Source organism: Oreochromis aureus, linkage group 22 (genome assembly GCF_013358895.1).
Source record: "Oreochromis aureus strain Israel breed Guangdong linkage group 22, ZZ_aureus, whole genome shotgun sequence".
NCBI classification, from domain to species: Eukaryota; Metazoa; Chordata; class Actinopteri; order Cichliformes; family Cichlidae; genus Oreochromis; species Oreochromis aureus.
The window spans coordinates 23,478,753-23,494,942 of record NC_052962.1 but is presented as its reverse complement, the minus strand read 5'-3'; the positions used below and the strand labels follow the sequence as shown (position 1 = coordinate 23,494,942).

At 40.6% G+C, this 16,190-nt stretch overlaps 1 protein-coding gene across 1 annotated transcript; it reads left to right on the top strand.

The window, feature by feature from the left end:
• The first annotated feature begins 14,361 nt into the window (after positions 1-14,361).
• On the top strand, positions 14,362-16,190 carry dpm3 (dolichyl-phosphate mannosyltransferase subunit 3, regulatory). The gene is made up of 2 exons (XM_031739541.1): positions 14,362-14,430; positions 14,642-16,190. Exon 2 carries the CDS (start codon positions 14,688-14,690, stop codon positions 14,964-14,966), a length of 279 nt encoding a protein of 92 aa, XP_031595401.1. The 5' UTR covers positions 14,362-14,430; positions 14,642-14,687; the 3' UTR covers positions 14,967-16,190.

The following is a 16,190-nucleotide window of genomic DNA, read 5'->3' as shown; positions in this document are numbered from 1 at the left end:
TTACAGACTCACCTTCTGTTTCATTGTGTTGCCGTGGTTGTTAGAATTCAATCAGCGTTTCAGACTGTTCTTAATCGGCTTCTTTACTGTGCCCCGGCAGTGAAACGTTAGCGCTGTTTCAGCACTAGGGGGCAGCAGTACTCCGTCTGAGCAAAGCACTAGAGACACATGCAGTTACTGTAGTGGTCTGATTACATTTATTTGGAAAGGAGAATCACTAAGGCTGTTCCCCATATATTATTTGGTATGTGATACTGGTAAACAAATGACTGAAATGTGCTGGTAAAAAAATTTTCTAACCTTATTCTTAAATACAAAAATAAATATTTGCCTTGTCTTTCCTTTTTTGCCATATAAAGAAAATATCATGATGATGAAGGTGATGAAGAAGAATTAAGGAATTGTCAAACTTAGTTAAAAAAAAATAGATACAGTTGCGGATGCTTCTATTAAACAAATCTATCAAATTATGAGGCCAGCTTATGTATACAACCAAATGCGATTCAATTCACTTTTATTTATATAGCGCCAATTCACAACTACAGTTGCCTCAAGGTGCTTTATATTATAAGGTAAAGACCTTACAATAATACAAAGAAAATCCAGAAAACCCCAACAATCATATGATCATATCTATAAGCAAGCGCTTATAGATAGTGACAGTGGGAAGGAAAAACTCCCTTTTAACAGGAAGGAACCTGGGGAAGAACCAGGCTCTGGGAGGGACGGCCATCCGTATGACCGGTTGGAGTGAGGGGCACAGAACTCTTTCAGAGTTTTTTCTACTCTTGGATCTACATGAAGTGTTTCTAAAATGACTATTGATGTGATGGTGAGTTTGAAGGTTGTCTGTTTCAAGTTGCCCTGCAACAAACTGGCGACTTATCCAAGATGTACAAACCTCTCACCCTACTATACCTTAGCTAGGCATCAGCCTCCCACGAACCTGAATTGGATAAGTGGAAGAAAATGGATGGATGGACGGATCTGTATGATGTCAAAAAATGGGGATAATCTCTTTAAAATGGTCACCTTGGACGCATTTCTCTGACTGTCTGAACACAGCAGCCCACTCACATGGTGTTCAAGCTCTCTGTTTTTGAGGGGCAGCCAATCAGAAGAAAGTTGGCATAAAGGGAGAGTAGCAGTTTGTTTCAGACCAAGTCTCGGTTTAAGACGGATCGTTTAGAAGTGTAAGTCATGCAAAGCTACTTTATTAAAGGGAAAGATTTACAAATGAATTTTAAAATGAGCATGTTTAAAATTCACAGCTCACCACATTAGCATACTTGTGGCATATATCTACATGTGGTTGTTTAGCATAATACAAATTATTCATCTATTTGTTAAGGGGCCAAATTGATGCCAACTCACATTCAATGTACATAAGTGGCCTGAAAATCTTGAAAAACAAATGCACATGGGAGGACACAACCAGAGAGCAGCCTTTGGACTTTAAACCATTACACCTCTAATGATTTGCTACACTTTGGCCACTGATAGATGTGACATTAAATCATTCACTTAACAGCACACAAACCTTTACACGTTGGCTAATCTAACTCATAAAGTCTAACCGGATCACTCATGCCAAGTTCCTGAACTCCACAGAAAAAGCATTCACTGCCAAATGATCTCTTGGAATTATTTGCTGTAAAGGGTGTGTAGGATGTACCAGTAAATCAAACTTTACTGTTTACACAAATGCAATAAAAAGTTAACTTATAACAGACATTCTGTACATGCCCTTTAGACCCAGGCTGCTGCTAACATAGTGACTAAGACAGGAGTTTACTCCGATAAAGCAAAAAGGACGCCACCTGTTGGTTGAAACAGACTGGTGACTCGGTAGATACCTCAAATACTTCCAAATGTTTAGATGTTTGCCCCATCCTCATAGAAAATAATAGGCTTATGTTTTTTTTCCATGTTTCAAAAATAACATCCCTGCTCGTGAGATTCTTTTGGTCAATGAAACAATCGGGGTGAGAGCAATGAATAGAGATGACCATCTGCTTTTGATAGATGTATTAACACCTCACATGTGCAGGCACTTAGCATTCCTTATGTAAATGTAATGTAAATCACTGCCGTTTACCTTTTATGAGCTTCAATATGAAAATCCACATATGTGTTTAATTGGACCCACATTCAAGGGGAAGCTGTATGGGGATTTGGGATTGCCTCGACCACAAAGGGAAAATAAAAAATGAAGGAGAAAAAGAGAGATTGAGAGAAAAATAATAAAGCGTATAGCCTTGACACAAGCCAAGGTTCTTTCTTTTCTTTTTTTTAACGTCCTTATACACACAGATAAAAATACAACCTCCAAAGGGAGATTTAGCTCTGATCCCCCATGATATAGAAGAAGTGGAATGTACTGTAAAGTATGAATATGGCCCGCGCAACCCTCCACCTACCCCCCTGCTTGCTTGCTGCACCTCTCTTCTTTTAGTCCAAATCTGTAACAGATTGGGTTTAGTCTGACTGGAGGTATGCAGCCACAACACCACATGTAGGGGTCTGCATAATCCCTCCTTTGAGTATTAAGCACACAGCATGGGCATTCTTTTAAAGACCTGGCAGGAATTACTAATACATAATCTCCATGATCATCATTTAGTACAGTTCAAGGGGAGAGGATGGGGGTGGGGAGGAGGCAATCATTTGAATTTATGAGGGATCTCGGGGGTATATACAATCTGTGAGAGACAGTGTGTGGTGCCATCTGGAGAACACATAGGACTCGGTCTGCTGGAATCCCCAAACCCAACCAACATGGAGCTGAACGTCATGTTCAAGAGGCCTGAGATGTTTGTTTAATGCACAGAGTGGTTTCTATAGCCTGAGGGGGAATACATTGTTTAAGAGGAGCCAACTTAATGCTATTCTACTGAGTCAAAACTATTACCATGGTTCTTTGTGATGGAGGCCGGCACTAAGAATTAAACAGACAGGGGGTTGAATAATTTTTAAAAAGACATCATTATAATGTCATTATAATCAAACTTGATTTTGCCAGCTCCCACCAAAACACAGCCGCAAAACTTTTATGTAATTGAAGAAGTACATTTATTCTTAAACGTCACCGGACAAACTTTTTATATATATGCAATCACAACAGGCGATGAGTCCTCCTCCATGTGACACAGGTTATTTGGCAAAAGGATTGAATCACACTCAGATCATTCGCTTCTTTTACTGAGTTTGCGCCGCCTTTAAATTTAATAACGCTGCCTTGATATTTTTCTTCCAGACGCAGTGATTGCTGAAACATTTATGTTCCTTTTACTCGTCCATCCATCTCCACATGAGACTAAATGGAATTAATAATATACAACTTCCTGCTTTTATCGCATTGATGATCTAAATCGAGGTAGGAGGGGGAGAAAAAATCAATCAGCGAAATGTTGGCTAAGAGGATTTGAGGGGCATAGCGGGGCCATCTCTCCTCACTATTCTAAATGAGGGGTGACAGTAATGCTTGACGGAGCCCATATGGCCACTGTAACCCACTGCACTGCAACTGTGAGGGAAGACACAGGGCTAATTCAATTTAATGTTTACACTCCGGTGGCATATCCCACTCTATTGGATTTGTTTACTAAGCTTTGTATTCTCAATTGAATGATACAATTAGCATTATGCAATGAGTGTGTGGTGGAAGGCGTGACACATACTGCATACACCGCACAGCCCTACAACTAGCATGTTTTTGGCATGATACTATACGCTACAGGCCTAGATGTTAAGAGTTACCACTCCCATGTACGTCTGTTAAATATAAAGCTGAAGCTTTTTCTTGGCTAGAAGTAGTGACTCCTTAGAGAAGGAGCCTCAAACATATGGAGCCAGAGCCAGCCTGCCAAAGGATCCAATTGGACCCAGCGCATGGTTTTGCAATGTGTAAAAGTGCAGCAAAGTCATTAATAATTACAGCACTTCAAAGGAAAAGAATGCTATTGCTGAAAATTAGGTGATTCCAGCATTACTGCAGAGGTTGGGAATGTCTGGGTAATTTTACAAGTTTTGAAAGATGTTGACAAAAGTTATTTGACTCATAAAGATGTAAAATTTGGTTGTTGTTTGGTTCTAAGCGGCCTACTTCATGTGAAGATGATCAAATGTGAAAAAACTGAGATGTACTGTTGAATTAAGCTTAGAGTATTTTGTTTTCAATGAGACACTTCAGGCTGTTCGTCGTCTGTTTTGTAAAAAGCTGGTTCATTAAATGTGAGCTTTTTAACGTTTCATTTCACTGGGGAAATTTTCAAGGTTTTTCGTCTTATTATCGTCATTATTATTTTATACATATTATTATGCATGGGTTTTACAGGCCAGTGAACTGGGACTGCATGTGGTCCATGAACTAAAATGGGTTTGACACATATGACGCCCCTGCCTGAGAGTCCTTTTTGAAACTGTGAGTGGAAACCTCAGGTATACACAGTGGCTGTTTCCTGCTGTTAGACACAAGATTTGATCTTTTAATTTAATTTTTGACAAGAAAGTAAGCGACTGTATTTTGCATAATGCTAACTATCACTCTAACCTCTTAAACCAACAATGCGAATGCCTCACGTTGCAGATTGATTTTACGCTGACCTGAAAAGAATGGTTCACTGGTTAGAGCCATTAAAATCCCATCTTTTCAATCAAGTGAGTCAAGTGAACCAAACTTTATTGTATAGCTTTTGGCCCTAAGGTGTAACTTTTAGGATGGCGTAGCTTCAGATTTAGTATGTCTGTAGTCTCTGCCTGTAACTTAACAACTTGGATATTACTGTTTCCATAAAACTGAGGCGTGGGAATAGCATTTTAAAGAAACTAATGGTACAGAATCTTTGTAACAAATGGTGTGAGCAGGTGTGGGGCCAGTGCATGTGTGGTAAGAAATCAAGATTTTGGATTGAGCTTTACAGTATGTACTGTGACATATCCACTCAGTAAATCAGTCAGTCAGTCAGGATGCAGCACACTGAGATTGGTTTTCCACCGTGGTCAAACATGCTGAGTCGGACCTCAATGTCCCCTGCACAGTAAAAATTCCGGGTTTCTGAAAAGGAAAAAGGCAAGTCAAATCAGCGTGTCAACAGGGGATCTGTAAACCACACGTTTCCTGGACGGCTCTGTCAAGACCAGCTGTGCATACATCATAACCTGTCTGATCTGTGTGTGCACTGTTAAAGAAAGATGGACATGAAGGGGAAAAAAAACGCAAAAAGAAGGAGACGTGGGAAGTAATACCAACAGACACACTCAAAACATGTAATAGAGAAGGGCGAGTAGGTATTTAATCTGTGAAAACAAATAGGACCAGCTTTCTGAAGTCTAATGACTCCTTAGGCCTATCTGTTACCACCCTGCAACAGCCCACCCTGGCCTTCGTGTCTGTGCCTCATCACCTTCCAGATGCTCACCCAGTGAAGGGGTGAAAAGTTGGCAGGTGCCTTAAGGAGCAGGGAGGAGCCTCGGGGTCAGATTTCTGTGAGGTTGAGCAGTCGTGATCTTTGGGTTGAGAGGGGTGGCGGGGCAATATGGCTTGTGTCAAGATGGGCATGACTGCAGAGCAGCAGTCTGACCCAATCAACTTCATTTATGGGTAATGACAGACAGACAGCCTGTCTGATGTGGTGGCCTCATTGAGCTGCCGCTTCCCGCCCCAAATCCATAGTCCTCCAATCCTTGACCTGTAGCATTTCAACATAAGGTCAATGGCAGTCACCAGCGGCATCAACAATAGCGTTTCTTTGTGTGGTTTCAATTGCAAAACTGACCTGTAAATGTGAAATAAATGATTTACTTCACCTTTCAAGCGCCAGGCGCTGATTATATTTGGCGTAGTGCGCAATAGCTTAACTCTGTAGCCGCTATAAATGCATAATTAGTTTGTAGAGTAAATCAATAACATATGGATTTGTGCTTGGATGACCAAATCTATGCAATTTCCCCACTCATGCAAAGCAAGAAAAGAAACAAGAAAGGTCATTCTCTGCATAATGAGACACCGAAAGCGATATCTTGAATGCAGTCAGTGATGCTTGCATCCATCGACTGGGCGTAATTAGTTTTTTGTCTTTAACTTGATGTTCAGTTTGGCAGATCTGCCTATTTAATGCTTGTTTCAGTTTATCCCAGGCCTCCTTAATACATCAGTGAAATAAAGTTTGCCATGTCTACACTAAAATCAATGCGCTTTGTCTTCCTGATGGTCTATAGCTGCATTTCATTTAGCAATACAGTAGCATCTCCCAAAGAGCTGTTTGCATCGCCTCTTTCAAGGGAAAACAATGTAGTGAGCAGATCGGACTACTAGACAGAATTCCCCCTTCCTGCCATTACCATCAATTATGTAAACACAAGACGAGGTCAGTTTATTCCAGTCTAGACATGCAGCTCTCCATCATCCGCCCCTTGCTGTGTGCACAGCACTGACCCACATTAATACATTTATAATCAATACCTCCTCGGGTCCTGTGGGCATACTTGCCTATCAGATGTTGAAGGAAATTGTGCAGTCCAATTTAAAATGGCCGGGGGGTGGGTGGGGGAACTTTCATAGCCATGTGCCAATTAGTTCCACTGTCAATAACGGTAATCCTAAAGGACATTGTGTTTCAGGGTGAGAGGAGAGAATGGATGGAGGGAGGAGGGAGACATCATCAAGCTTATGCCCGTTGTTCATTGTTAATGGCTGTTACACTGACAAGAAGCATTTGATCAGACACTCACACACACACACACATTGACACACACACACACACACACATATTGTGGCCTATGAATGTGGCTGAAGGGGTTGTGTTATGGGGCAGAATTACACATGAAGATAACAAGTAATGACGTCTTATAAAGGTCAACAAACAAAGCACTAGTGGGACAAACGCAGGCTGTGTGATGAGATTCATTAGGACAGCATTGATAGCGTGGAGAGAGAGGAGAAGAGGGAATGGGGGGCATGGGAGGTGGAGGGTGAAGGGTGAAGGGTGGGGGCCACATTCCTCCACTGTTTCACTGCTGCCATCACAGCAGCAGCTGAAACAGGTGTGTCTCTTTACTCGGGCCACCGAGGGCAAGTGCTGGTCTCACATGGTTAAGGATGGTCACACTTGACCACACTCTGACCTTACGCCCAACGGAGTAGCCTGAGACTTCATTAAGCGGGCCCTAAGTAGCGTAGGGATCCCACAACTATTATGTCTGCAATTTAATACAGGTGCTGGCTGTCCATAAATGATCGCGGCTCAAGGGTATTTATGAGCTGTGTGCTTATCAATGTCAAAACCTTCAGGAGTCCCACTTTAAGTCCAGGACCCCCGATGAGAAGAGTAGCCGGGTCCTCCACCCTGATGCCCCTACTTTGATTCATGGCCACCTCAACTGTCTGAAGAGCCTCTTCTTAAACTTTAAAGTTAGCAGACAAACTCAGCTTCACTCGTTATGATCCATCTGGGCACAAAGGTGCCATTTGAAGCCGAAAACAAAGGAGACAACTGAGAAGTAGTTTTGTTTAAGGACACATCAACACAGGCCTGACCTAATGGTGTTATTGGGATAACACACACCTTGTTGCACTGAGACTTGAAACCATTATTCATGATGTAAAAATTAACACTTGAAACTTGATCTAACACATATCTGCCTAAAAATGTGACTGAAAACAAAGACATTAAAGCTTCAGGTTGTAGTGACAGGTAACAGTGACAGTTAGTGGCAGGAAGACCTAGCTAAAAAATTGTTCTTCATCTGATTCTTCTTTCAGGTCATTTCAGTTCATTTATTGTCAGTTTAAAATATAAGAAGTCTATTCTATCTCTCCGTGCCTCTCAAAATCTTTCAAAAGAGAGGATTATGGCGGTGCTCCTCACTGAACATCGAATATGGAGTTGGAGGCTCCGCTGTAAGCTTTTTAGCATTTAGCCATTTAGCATTTCATTTTGTTACTTTTGTTTTGTTCATGAGACTTCTGACATCTAAAGTTTAATACTCAAAGCGTTACCCTCAAGGACAACACTTTTTCTGACCTCTCTTTGGACGAGCGATGTTGCTCTCATTGTGTTTCAGGGTTGTCAGCCACGCCTAAAGGTCATCAGACCATCATTGGGGCTGGACATCATGTCCCACTCATCCTCAGAGTGTCATCTATTGTTGAGCTTGTTGATAAGTATCCTGTTATGACCCCGGAATACTTGATAACTCATGGGTGGCAATCTGTTTCTTGCTTTCCTCTTCTCATGTTTTTGTGGTAACATCGGAAACAATTTGATTCCATAGACCAACTGAGTTTTGTTTCCCTAGGCGTTGTGGGTTTTCTTTTCCTTTTATTTCTTTGGCCTTGGAAGACTCTGAAACTTATCTGCTTCCTTTTGTTTTTCGCACTTGGTTTGTCTTTGTTAATTATCTCACTGTAAATAAATGTCATACTTTAATACACTTAAGAGTGTTTCCGCTGTTTTTTCCCCTTGTTGCGCTTGGTCCCATATTTCCAGTAACTCCCAGTGTTCCCCTAGACATCACTTCAAGGCTGTGGCACTGACATAAATTACACTTAAACACTTAAGTAAAAGAGTAGATTAAAAAAAAGGCAATTCAGTTTTATTACTAAAAACGTAAATACACTTCACAATTTTCCATTTCTAGTGAATGCACTGTAAAAGTTTTTAATGAATATTGCAATTAAATTAGTTCCTGAATAGGTTTAAAGAGAAATGGGCCATGCTTTTTCCGATGATTCTTCATCTTTCATCAGTAAATCTGAGGTTGATGAGCTCTAAGCCTTTGCTAATTGGTTTAGCATTTTCCAGCCAGGCTGTACTGATTTTTAAGTTGATGTTTTCCAACCCACGTTTTCATGGAAAAAACCCTGAGCTGGAGAGATTTCATCTTGTTTTACCCCTTGTTTGGATTCCCAGACACGTATCACTTCTTCTTGTTCTTACACCAACCAAAAAAAAAAAAAAAAAAATCTCTGCATGGAACCTGGACTGGACTGTAGGTCACTCTTTGCTTTTTCTCAAGCACATCAACACTCATATCTAATGACAACATTACACACAGCTACAGTCTCCAGCTCAGGAAACAGAGGGTTCCTGTTTTTGAATCCAGGCTCTATTGTTATCTTAAACAGCATTTTGACAGTCCACACACACTCGCCCCCTCCTCTCTCCTTCTGCCTTTTTTTTTTTTTTTTTTTTTTTTAAATCTACCCAGCTTGCTTCACACAGTTGAGATATTACACAATTACTATCTAGCCAATCTAGATCCTTATATAGCTTTGTAGTAGCACACATTCTTATCTGGACCTTTCACTCGGCTAATATTGACAAAGTCAAGGAGATAGAGTCAACACAACGCTCCATTACCACTGTTCCTGTTTTATCTATGGGCCTTATCCTTGCTTTCTGGCTGGAGTCACACAATCACTGCAGTTTCTGCTCTTAAAGATCAAGTATCTCCTCAACAATCACCGTCTCTGCCAATCCCTGTCACACACCATCTTTATGCTTTTGTTTCTCATTCCTTTTACTTGCACTGCTATATATATATATTCACTCCCCATTGTGGGAACTGAGATGCCTCATGCAGGTTTTTGTGCCGCTGAAGGTGTTAGAGGGATTGAGGAAAGTCTGGATAAGCAACAGCTGGATTTAATGCACCATTAAGGTCATTGGTTGTTCAAGCTGCACCTGCAAATCTCCTGATTTCACCCCCCCCCGTCTAAAGCTTTTTCCCTTGTCTGCTCCCTCCCTCCCCTTATTTTTTCTGTTGCCCTCTCCTCTTTCTTTCACATACTTTGTCAGCCCTTTCTTTTTTATTTGTGGTCCTCTCAGCTTTCTGTGTCTGGTCCTCTCCTGTCCTATCAGCTTCGAAAGCCCCCACCCACCCCTTCTTTCTGGTTCTTTTACAAAAATAACTCTTTTACTACACACCCCCTGTCTTCCTATATTTTTATTTTTTGCTTTATTCTGCATATCCCACTCTGTTTCTTTTTTTTTCCAGTTTCAATATCTCCCTCTCATTCTCTCAGTTTTCATGCCCCTCCTTCTCACAGGCTGTTGTGTTGTGTCTGCCAGGCCTGCTCGATTGGAGGACAGGTTTCCTGAGTACTGGAACGGAACAGGAGCTGGCAGGGAGATACACTGAGAAAAGCCAGCTCGACCGTTCCCACTGAGAGTCACACGCGCTCACAGCGCTGCCCATACCACTGTATTCCAGGCAGGACACGGCACACGCTATGATGTATGTAATGATGTGGCATGTCATGGGTAATTCCACCAGGATTCACTTTATCATGGCGATGGAGAAACTTGACCTTGGTAGTCTGGTGTGTATCATGTCATGTCTGCTTAACAGTAACAAGTGCAGGGCCAAATGCAAAAACAGGATTAAACTCCAAAGACTGACGGTGCACAGACCCTGTCTGCTTCTTTTTTATTATTTACCCAAATAGATCTCATTTTTGAGAACCGAAACATGAGTTTTCCAGATCATCTCCATATCAGGTTGCCTCCATAATTGTTAAGTCTGAACTTGCCCATGATAAGATGCGAAGCTTTTGAGTTTTCATTGAAGGCCGTGCCCGTGGTGTGATGGTGAATTTCGATCAGTTGCCATGAAACTTTAAGTTGTTGTAAATAACACATACATTATCCAGAGTGGCCCAAACTTCTCATGTTCAACAGGAAAACCAGCCCTAAGGACCTCTACATTTTTGTTTTAATGATGGTTATAGTGTCACATAGTGACAACAGAAAATGATCTGTTTTATATGTTGATGTGCTTCTCCAAGCTGGTTGACCAGAACCACATGAAATTTGAAAACTATTGAGGAGCTGATGTTGCTTTATTGTGAAAACTGCCAGTTTTCATGAAACGGCGGTACCCTAGTGACATGGCCAGTTTTGATATGTCAATAACCCAAATATACAAGTCTGACCCATAGACAGCAATAAAGATGGACATATAGCTACCACAACATCGCCTATTGGCTAATGACTTGCGATTAACAACTTGTATCCAATGAATGTGCAGTTTCTCCATGTTGGCAGGTAGTGTGACTAAGATTTACAAGTTAGATTTACTTAGACTTTATCCAGTATGGCCCAAAACGAGTGACTGAGCACAGCAGGAAACTGTTTACACATGTGAAGTCAGAAGGCTGTTTTTTCTGAAGCAGGATGGGAAGTCTTTGCAACCACAGCTTTCACCATCTGCTGGACTCAAGATAGAATGCAGTTTTAAGGCAATTTTGCAATGACTTCATTTAAAAGACCTTCAAGATAAATCTAAACTTTGCATGTTTGATAAGAGTCCTGACTTTGCTTTCACACTTCTCAGTCATGGATACTGACTCCTCCAGCAGATTTATTAAGATTGATATGATATTTGATCAGTTTAGTCATCAGACTTTGGTGATGCTAAGTTGTAATGCTTTTGAGTTCTTGTTAAAGGGTGACATGAGGAATCTCGATGTTTCCTCACTCATCTGTTCTTATAACTCATCTGTCCCAAGCTTCACAAGTTTGACAGAGTCCAGGTCTGGAAACATCTACATGTCAGTATTGACCAGTGACTGTAGAAAACACTCATTGTCATAATCATTGGTCGATTCTTTTATTTAGTCATTGACACTGACTTACAGACATAGCACCACCTAGCGGTGACAGGAAAGTAGCATTACCATCATAAACATTGTTAGATATTAGCAATATTTTCACTTTAAGCTCTACAGCAACATGACTTATGATTACTGGGTGTTCTCCAGTGGCACTTAGTGGGCACAGGAAGTCATGTGTTAAGTTTTATAATCAGCTAATTACTAAAGATATATTTTAAATCTTCCAGATGTGGCTTTTCCCATATGTCACTGAATTGTTCAGAATCAGTAACTCTGAGACTTTTGTGAAGCTTTCTTTGTGGGCTCATGATCCTGATTATTGGACCATTAAAAAGCTAATAAAACATAATGGAGTTGCATCATTCACCCCTACTTGTGCTGCAGCTCCTTTTTATGACAGTCACAAGCAATAAACATGTAGGCCATGTAATAACAGAAGCAAGGGTGGTTTTACAAAGTCACCGAGTCATTCTCAAGATAAAGTATCCTTGAAAATACAAACTTGTTACATTTCAAATGTTTTGCAACACGCAGACATAAAACCCGACTAGCCTCAAGTCTTCCATATTGCAGTCTCCATTAGCAGAAGAAACAGGATGTAGCCCTCTGGCACACGCGCAGATTGTCACTCACACTATTAACACTAATGCGGATAAACATAAACACCACCATCCTAAGAATAACTTCCATTTTTCCCCAAAGAATGATGTTTATTTCTCAGCTGCTCTTCAGTGTGTTCCCTGTTTCACAGCTGCGTGAATAATGTTTACATCTCCCACCGGTGACTTTACCCTGGAGATCTGTTGTCCCATGCACCTGGACAGTTCATCACCCCAGCTGAACAGATATGCCCCAGAGCACCCGAGGAGAAACTGAGATCAAATGACTGTGAGTTCCCGGTGGCCCCTAATTAAATTGTTGTTGGATTCCTCGCTTTGGAAAAAAAAAAAAAAGCATTAGTATTTATGGATAGCTTTTAGGTGGTGCTAATGGTAATCTAATTTTCAAAATGGCTTTTCTAAATTAAGAGGATGACACAGAGGCAGAGTTAGAGGTCTAATGTAAGTTAGAGGTCTAATGTGTGTTAAAAGCCTGACTGGGGGCCTCATTAAAGACTCGCTTGACAAAGTGTTTGCTTTCTCTCAGCTGACAGGGTGCTGGTGTTGTTAATAAATCAGACAGCAGTTTAGTGAAGTGTTTTAATGAAAAGCGAAAAGACAGCGACAACATTAAGATTTATTGAGACGTGCAAAAAACACGGGGAGCTGTTCTATTTAATCTTCCCAAACACTGTCTTCTTACTTCTTCTGTACCGTTCGATAACTACAACAAGAAAGCAATTATACAATATAATAAGGATTTTATAAATCATTAAAATGACAGTGTATTGATTGTTAGATGGTGGAATGCGTACAGATACAACAAAAAGGAGCAATGTTTGTATAAAAATATTATTTAAAACTTAAATTGTCTTTTGGTATTAGTTTGATATGAGATTTAATAAAAATATATAGTACTGCTCAAAAGTCTTCAGCTGCTCCTCGTGTCTTTATATTTTGCTAGGAAAATGGGAAATAAGTGCAGCAATTTATTAAAACATTCAAATAAATATGCAGTTTATATAGCAAAAACATGGGCTTAAACGTCAATATATGACCACCTTTATTCTTTGTCACAGCCTGATCTCTCTTCGGCAAACTTTCTTGTAGTCTTCAGGAAGTGTTCTCCAGGCTTCCTGAAGGACATCCAATACTTTTCTTTGGATGTTGGCTGCCTTTTCTTCTGTTTTTTGTCAAGATGATCCCACACTGCTTTAATAATGTTGAGGTCCCGACTCTGGGGAGGCCAATCCATGACTCATATTGTTCCATTGTGTGTGTTTTCTCTCCAGGTATGCTTTTACTGCATTGGCAATGTTTTTGGGCTCATTCCCATGCTCAAAAATGGAGTACCAAAATCTGGTACATTTCTGCATTCATAATTTCATCAATTTTGAGAAGATCTCCAACCCCACTGGTTGAAATGGAGCCCCAAACCATGACAGAGCCTCCACTATGTTTTACAGATGGCTGTAGACACTCACTATTGTACCTATCCCCCAACCTCGTCATTACATACTGATGATGATTTAAACCATAAATGTCAAATCTGGATTCATCACTCAGTCAGACCTGTTGCCACTGATTTTCAGCCCAGTTATTGAGTAATTTGTTACACCTCAGTCTTTTCTCCTTGTTTCCCTTCTTCAAGAATTTTTTTCATAGACTGAAATAAAGAAATGGACACAAATGTGTTTTTGTGATAGGCTGCTAATAAAAAGTAAAAAACAAACAAACAACTTGTTACTATGTTGTCTGTGTAGACACACCCGTGGCTCATTCCTTGAGTTAGGTGCCAAGTCTTTGTTAGGTCATTCGAGCTCAGAGCTGAAAAAAAAATCCTGGTTAGGTAGAATGATTGGGAAAAGTCTGAAAGACTTTCAGAAAGCGTTAAGAAGTATTACTTAAGACCACTTTAAAAATAATTATAGGGATGTCTGGCTCCTTGGAAAGAAAATCTAAAGAAATGAGGGGTGAATGAGGGGTTTATTATGCACAGTGCTGTGCATAATAAAACGTATAAATATAAATTAAGAAAAGTTTAATCAAAATGTTACAAAAATGTTATATTTATTTAAAAAAAGAATCCAGATAAAAACTCACCCTCTGTTAGAAACCCAGAGCCATTTCCGTCATTAACTCCATTTCCCATAAGGCACCGCGGCCTTTTAACGTCATTAATGTGCGCATAGCTGAGGTGGCGTTTGAGAAGAGGTAAACAAATCGGATTATTTTTGAAAAGATTTAATGGTTTAAAGGTCGAAATGAATGATGAATTGTTATTAAGTGTATTGCGTTTTTATGGCTGTTTCTATTCTAATTATCCAACTGCTGTTTGTCTCTCGCGCGCGTTGTAGCCAAAACGGCTAACATGTTGCATTTACAGTGTGCTAAAGCTAAGCTAATCCAGTGCTTTCCCTGTCAGGTTGTTCTCTGGCTGCTCCCCTGAAATCCCGTCGGCAGCTTTCATCATGACCAAACTTCTGCAGTGGCTGTTCGGTGTGTCGCTGCTGGGCGCACTCTGGGCTTTGGTCACTTTTGACCTGTTGGACCTGAGCCTCCCGCAGACTTACAGAGAGGTCGCCTGGCCGATGCCTTTCTACCTGCTGATTTCATTTGGCTGCTACTCTCTGGCCACTGTGGGATACAGGGTGGCCACCTTCAATGACTGTGAGGAGGCGGCGAAAGAGCTACAGGAGCAAATAAAAGAAGCCAAAGAGGACTTAAGGAGAAAAGGTTTAAAAATGTAGAGATTAAAAGGGCACTATGTGTAAACTTCTGGGACTGAGAGGAGAAAAGCACGGACTATTGTCTTATGCACATAGTGTGTATTCCTGAAAAAAAGGGTCTTGTTTTGGAGACATCTTCCTGAACATCAGGAGTCTCATTCACGACTGTGTTTTATCAATTGGCTGTTTATCCAGGATGTTTCAAAAAATGAGGAAAGAGCCACACTGATACATATTTTGTTTTTTAAATTTCGAAATGTATAACTTTTACTAAGCCAATCCACATTACCTCAGCATCGCAGGACTCTTAGTTAAAAACTGCAGGACATGCAGAAACATTTTGGAAGTGATGACGCAAAAGCCAGCAGTTGCTTTCTGATTGGGCCACAAAAGTTAGGCCAAAACGTGTCAAAGCTTGACTCTGTTCTCCAAAGCCACAGCTTCTGCCTTTGATGGATAATACCTGGCTTTCTTATGCTTTTGCATTATATTCAGTCACACTTACACCTGATTGTAGGTCCAACTAAAGCAATCTTTGGGCTTTCTTTATGTCATTGCTGTTATTCCTCTGCAGTAATTTCACCCTTCTGATTGGTACCCTTGCCCAGCGTGTGTAATTGGCACTTAATGTAGACGTAGATCATCTCTAAAACTGCTTATTCAGTCAAAGTCAAAGCTCTTTAAATTAAAATGCATTACTGTGGCTGAAGCCCGAGAAATGAATGGTTTAATGAATGTTTTTCTGGTTAACTCATAAATGTCAAGAACGGAGGGGGAAAGGGTTTTGTAGCAGAGTTTATATCCAGCATCATTTTTGCTCTAATCTGTTTGTGTAATGTGGTTTGACTGATTAGCACATCTTACACCAGAAAGAAAGTCCAAACAGTAAACACACATGGTGGTGTCTTTGGCTGTTAACGCCATACAGTTGCTTTCATGTTACTCTTTATGCTAAATTATCATCTGTACACAGTTGCTGTTCACTGTAATGCCAACAAACGCTCGCATTGCACCAATCTGATTAAAGACCGCTTCCACTGGGAAATCTCAGATGCTTTCAATCAGCCTCGGCTCCAGAGTAGCGCAGCACACGCTGGACCTTGTTGTGTTCGTCTGGAGATTGTTGCTTGTCGCTGTAGGTGGATTAGATTTTATCTGTAAAGGAATGTACATTCCATTGTCCAGTTTGAGAGTTGTACCCTGAAGGTAACGCTGAGAATTCATTAAATCTATTTTCCTCATTTT

Coding starts and splice junctions, on each gene's coding strand:
- dpm3 (XM_031739541.1), top strand. CDS start 14,688: ATGACCAAACTTCTGCAGTGGCTGTTCGGTGTGTCGCTGCTGGGCGCA.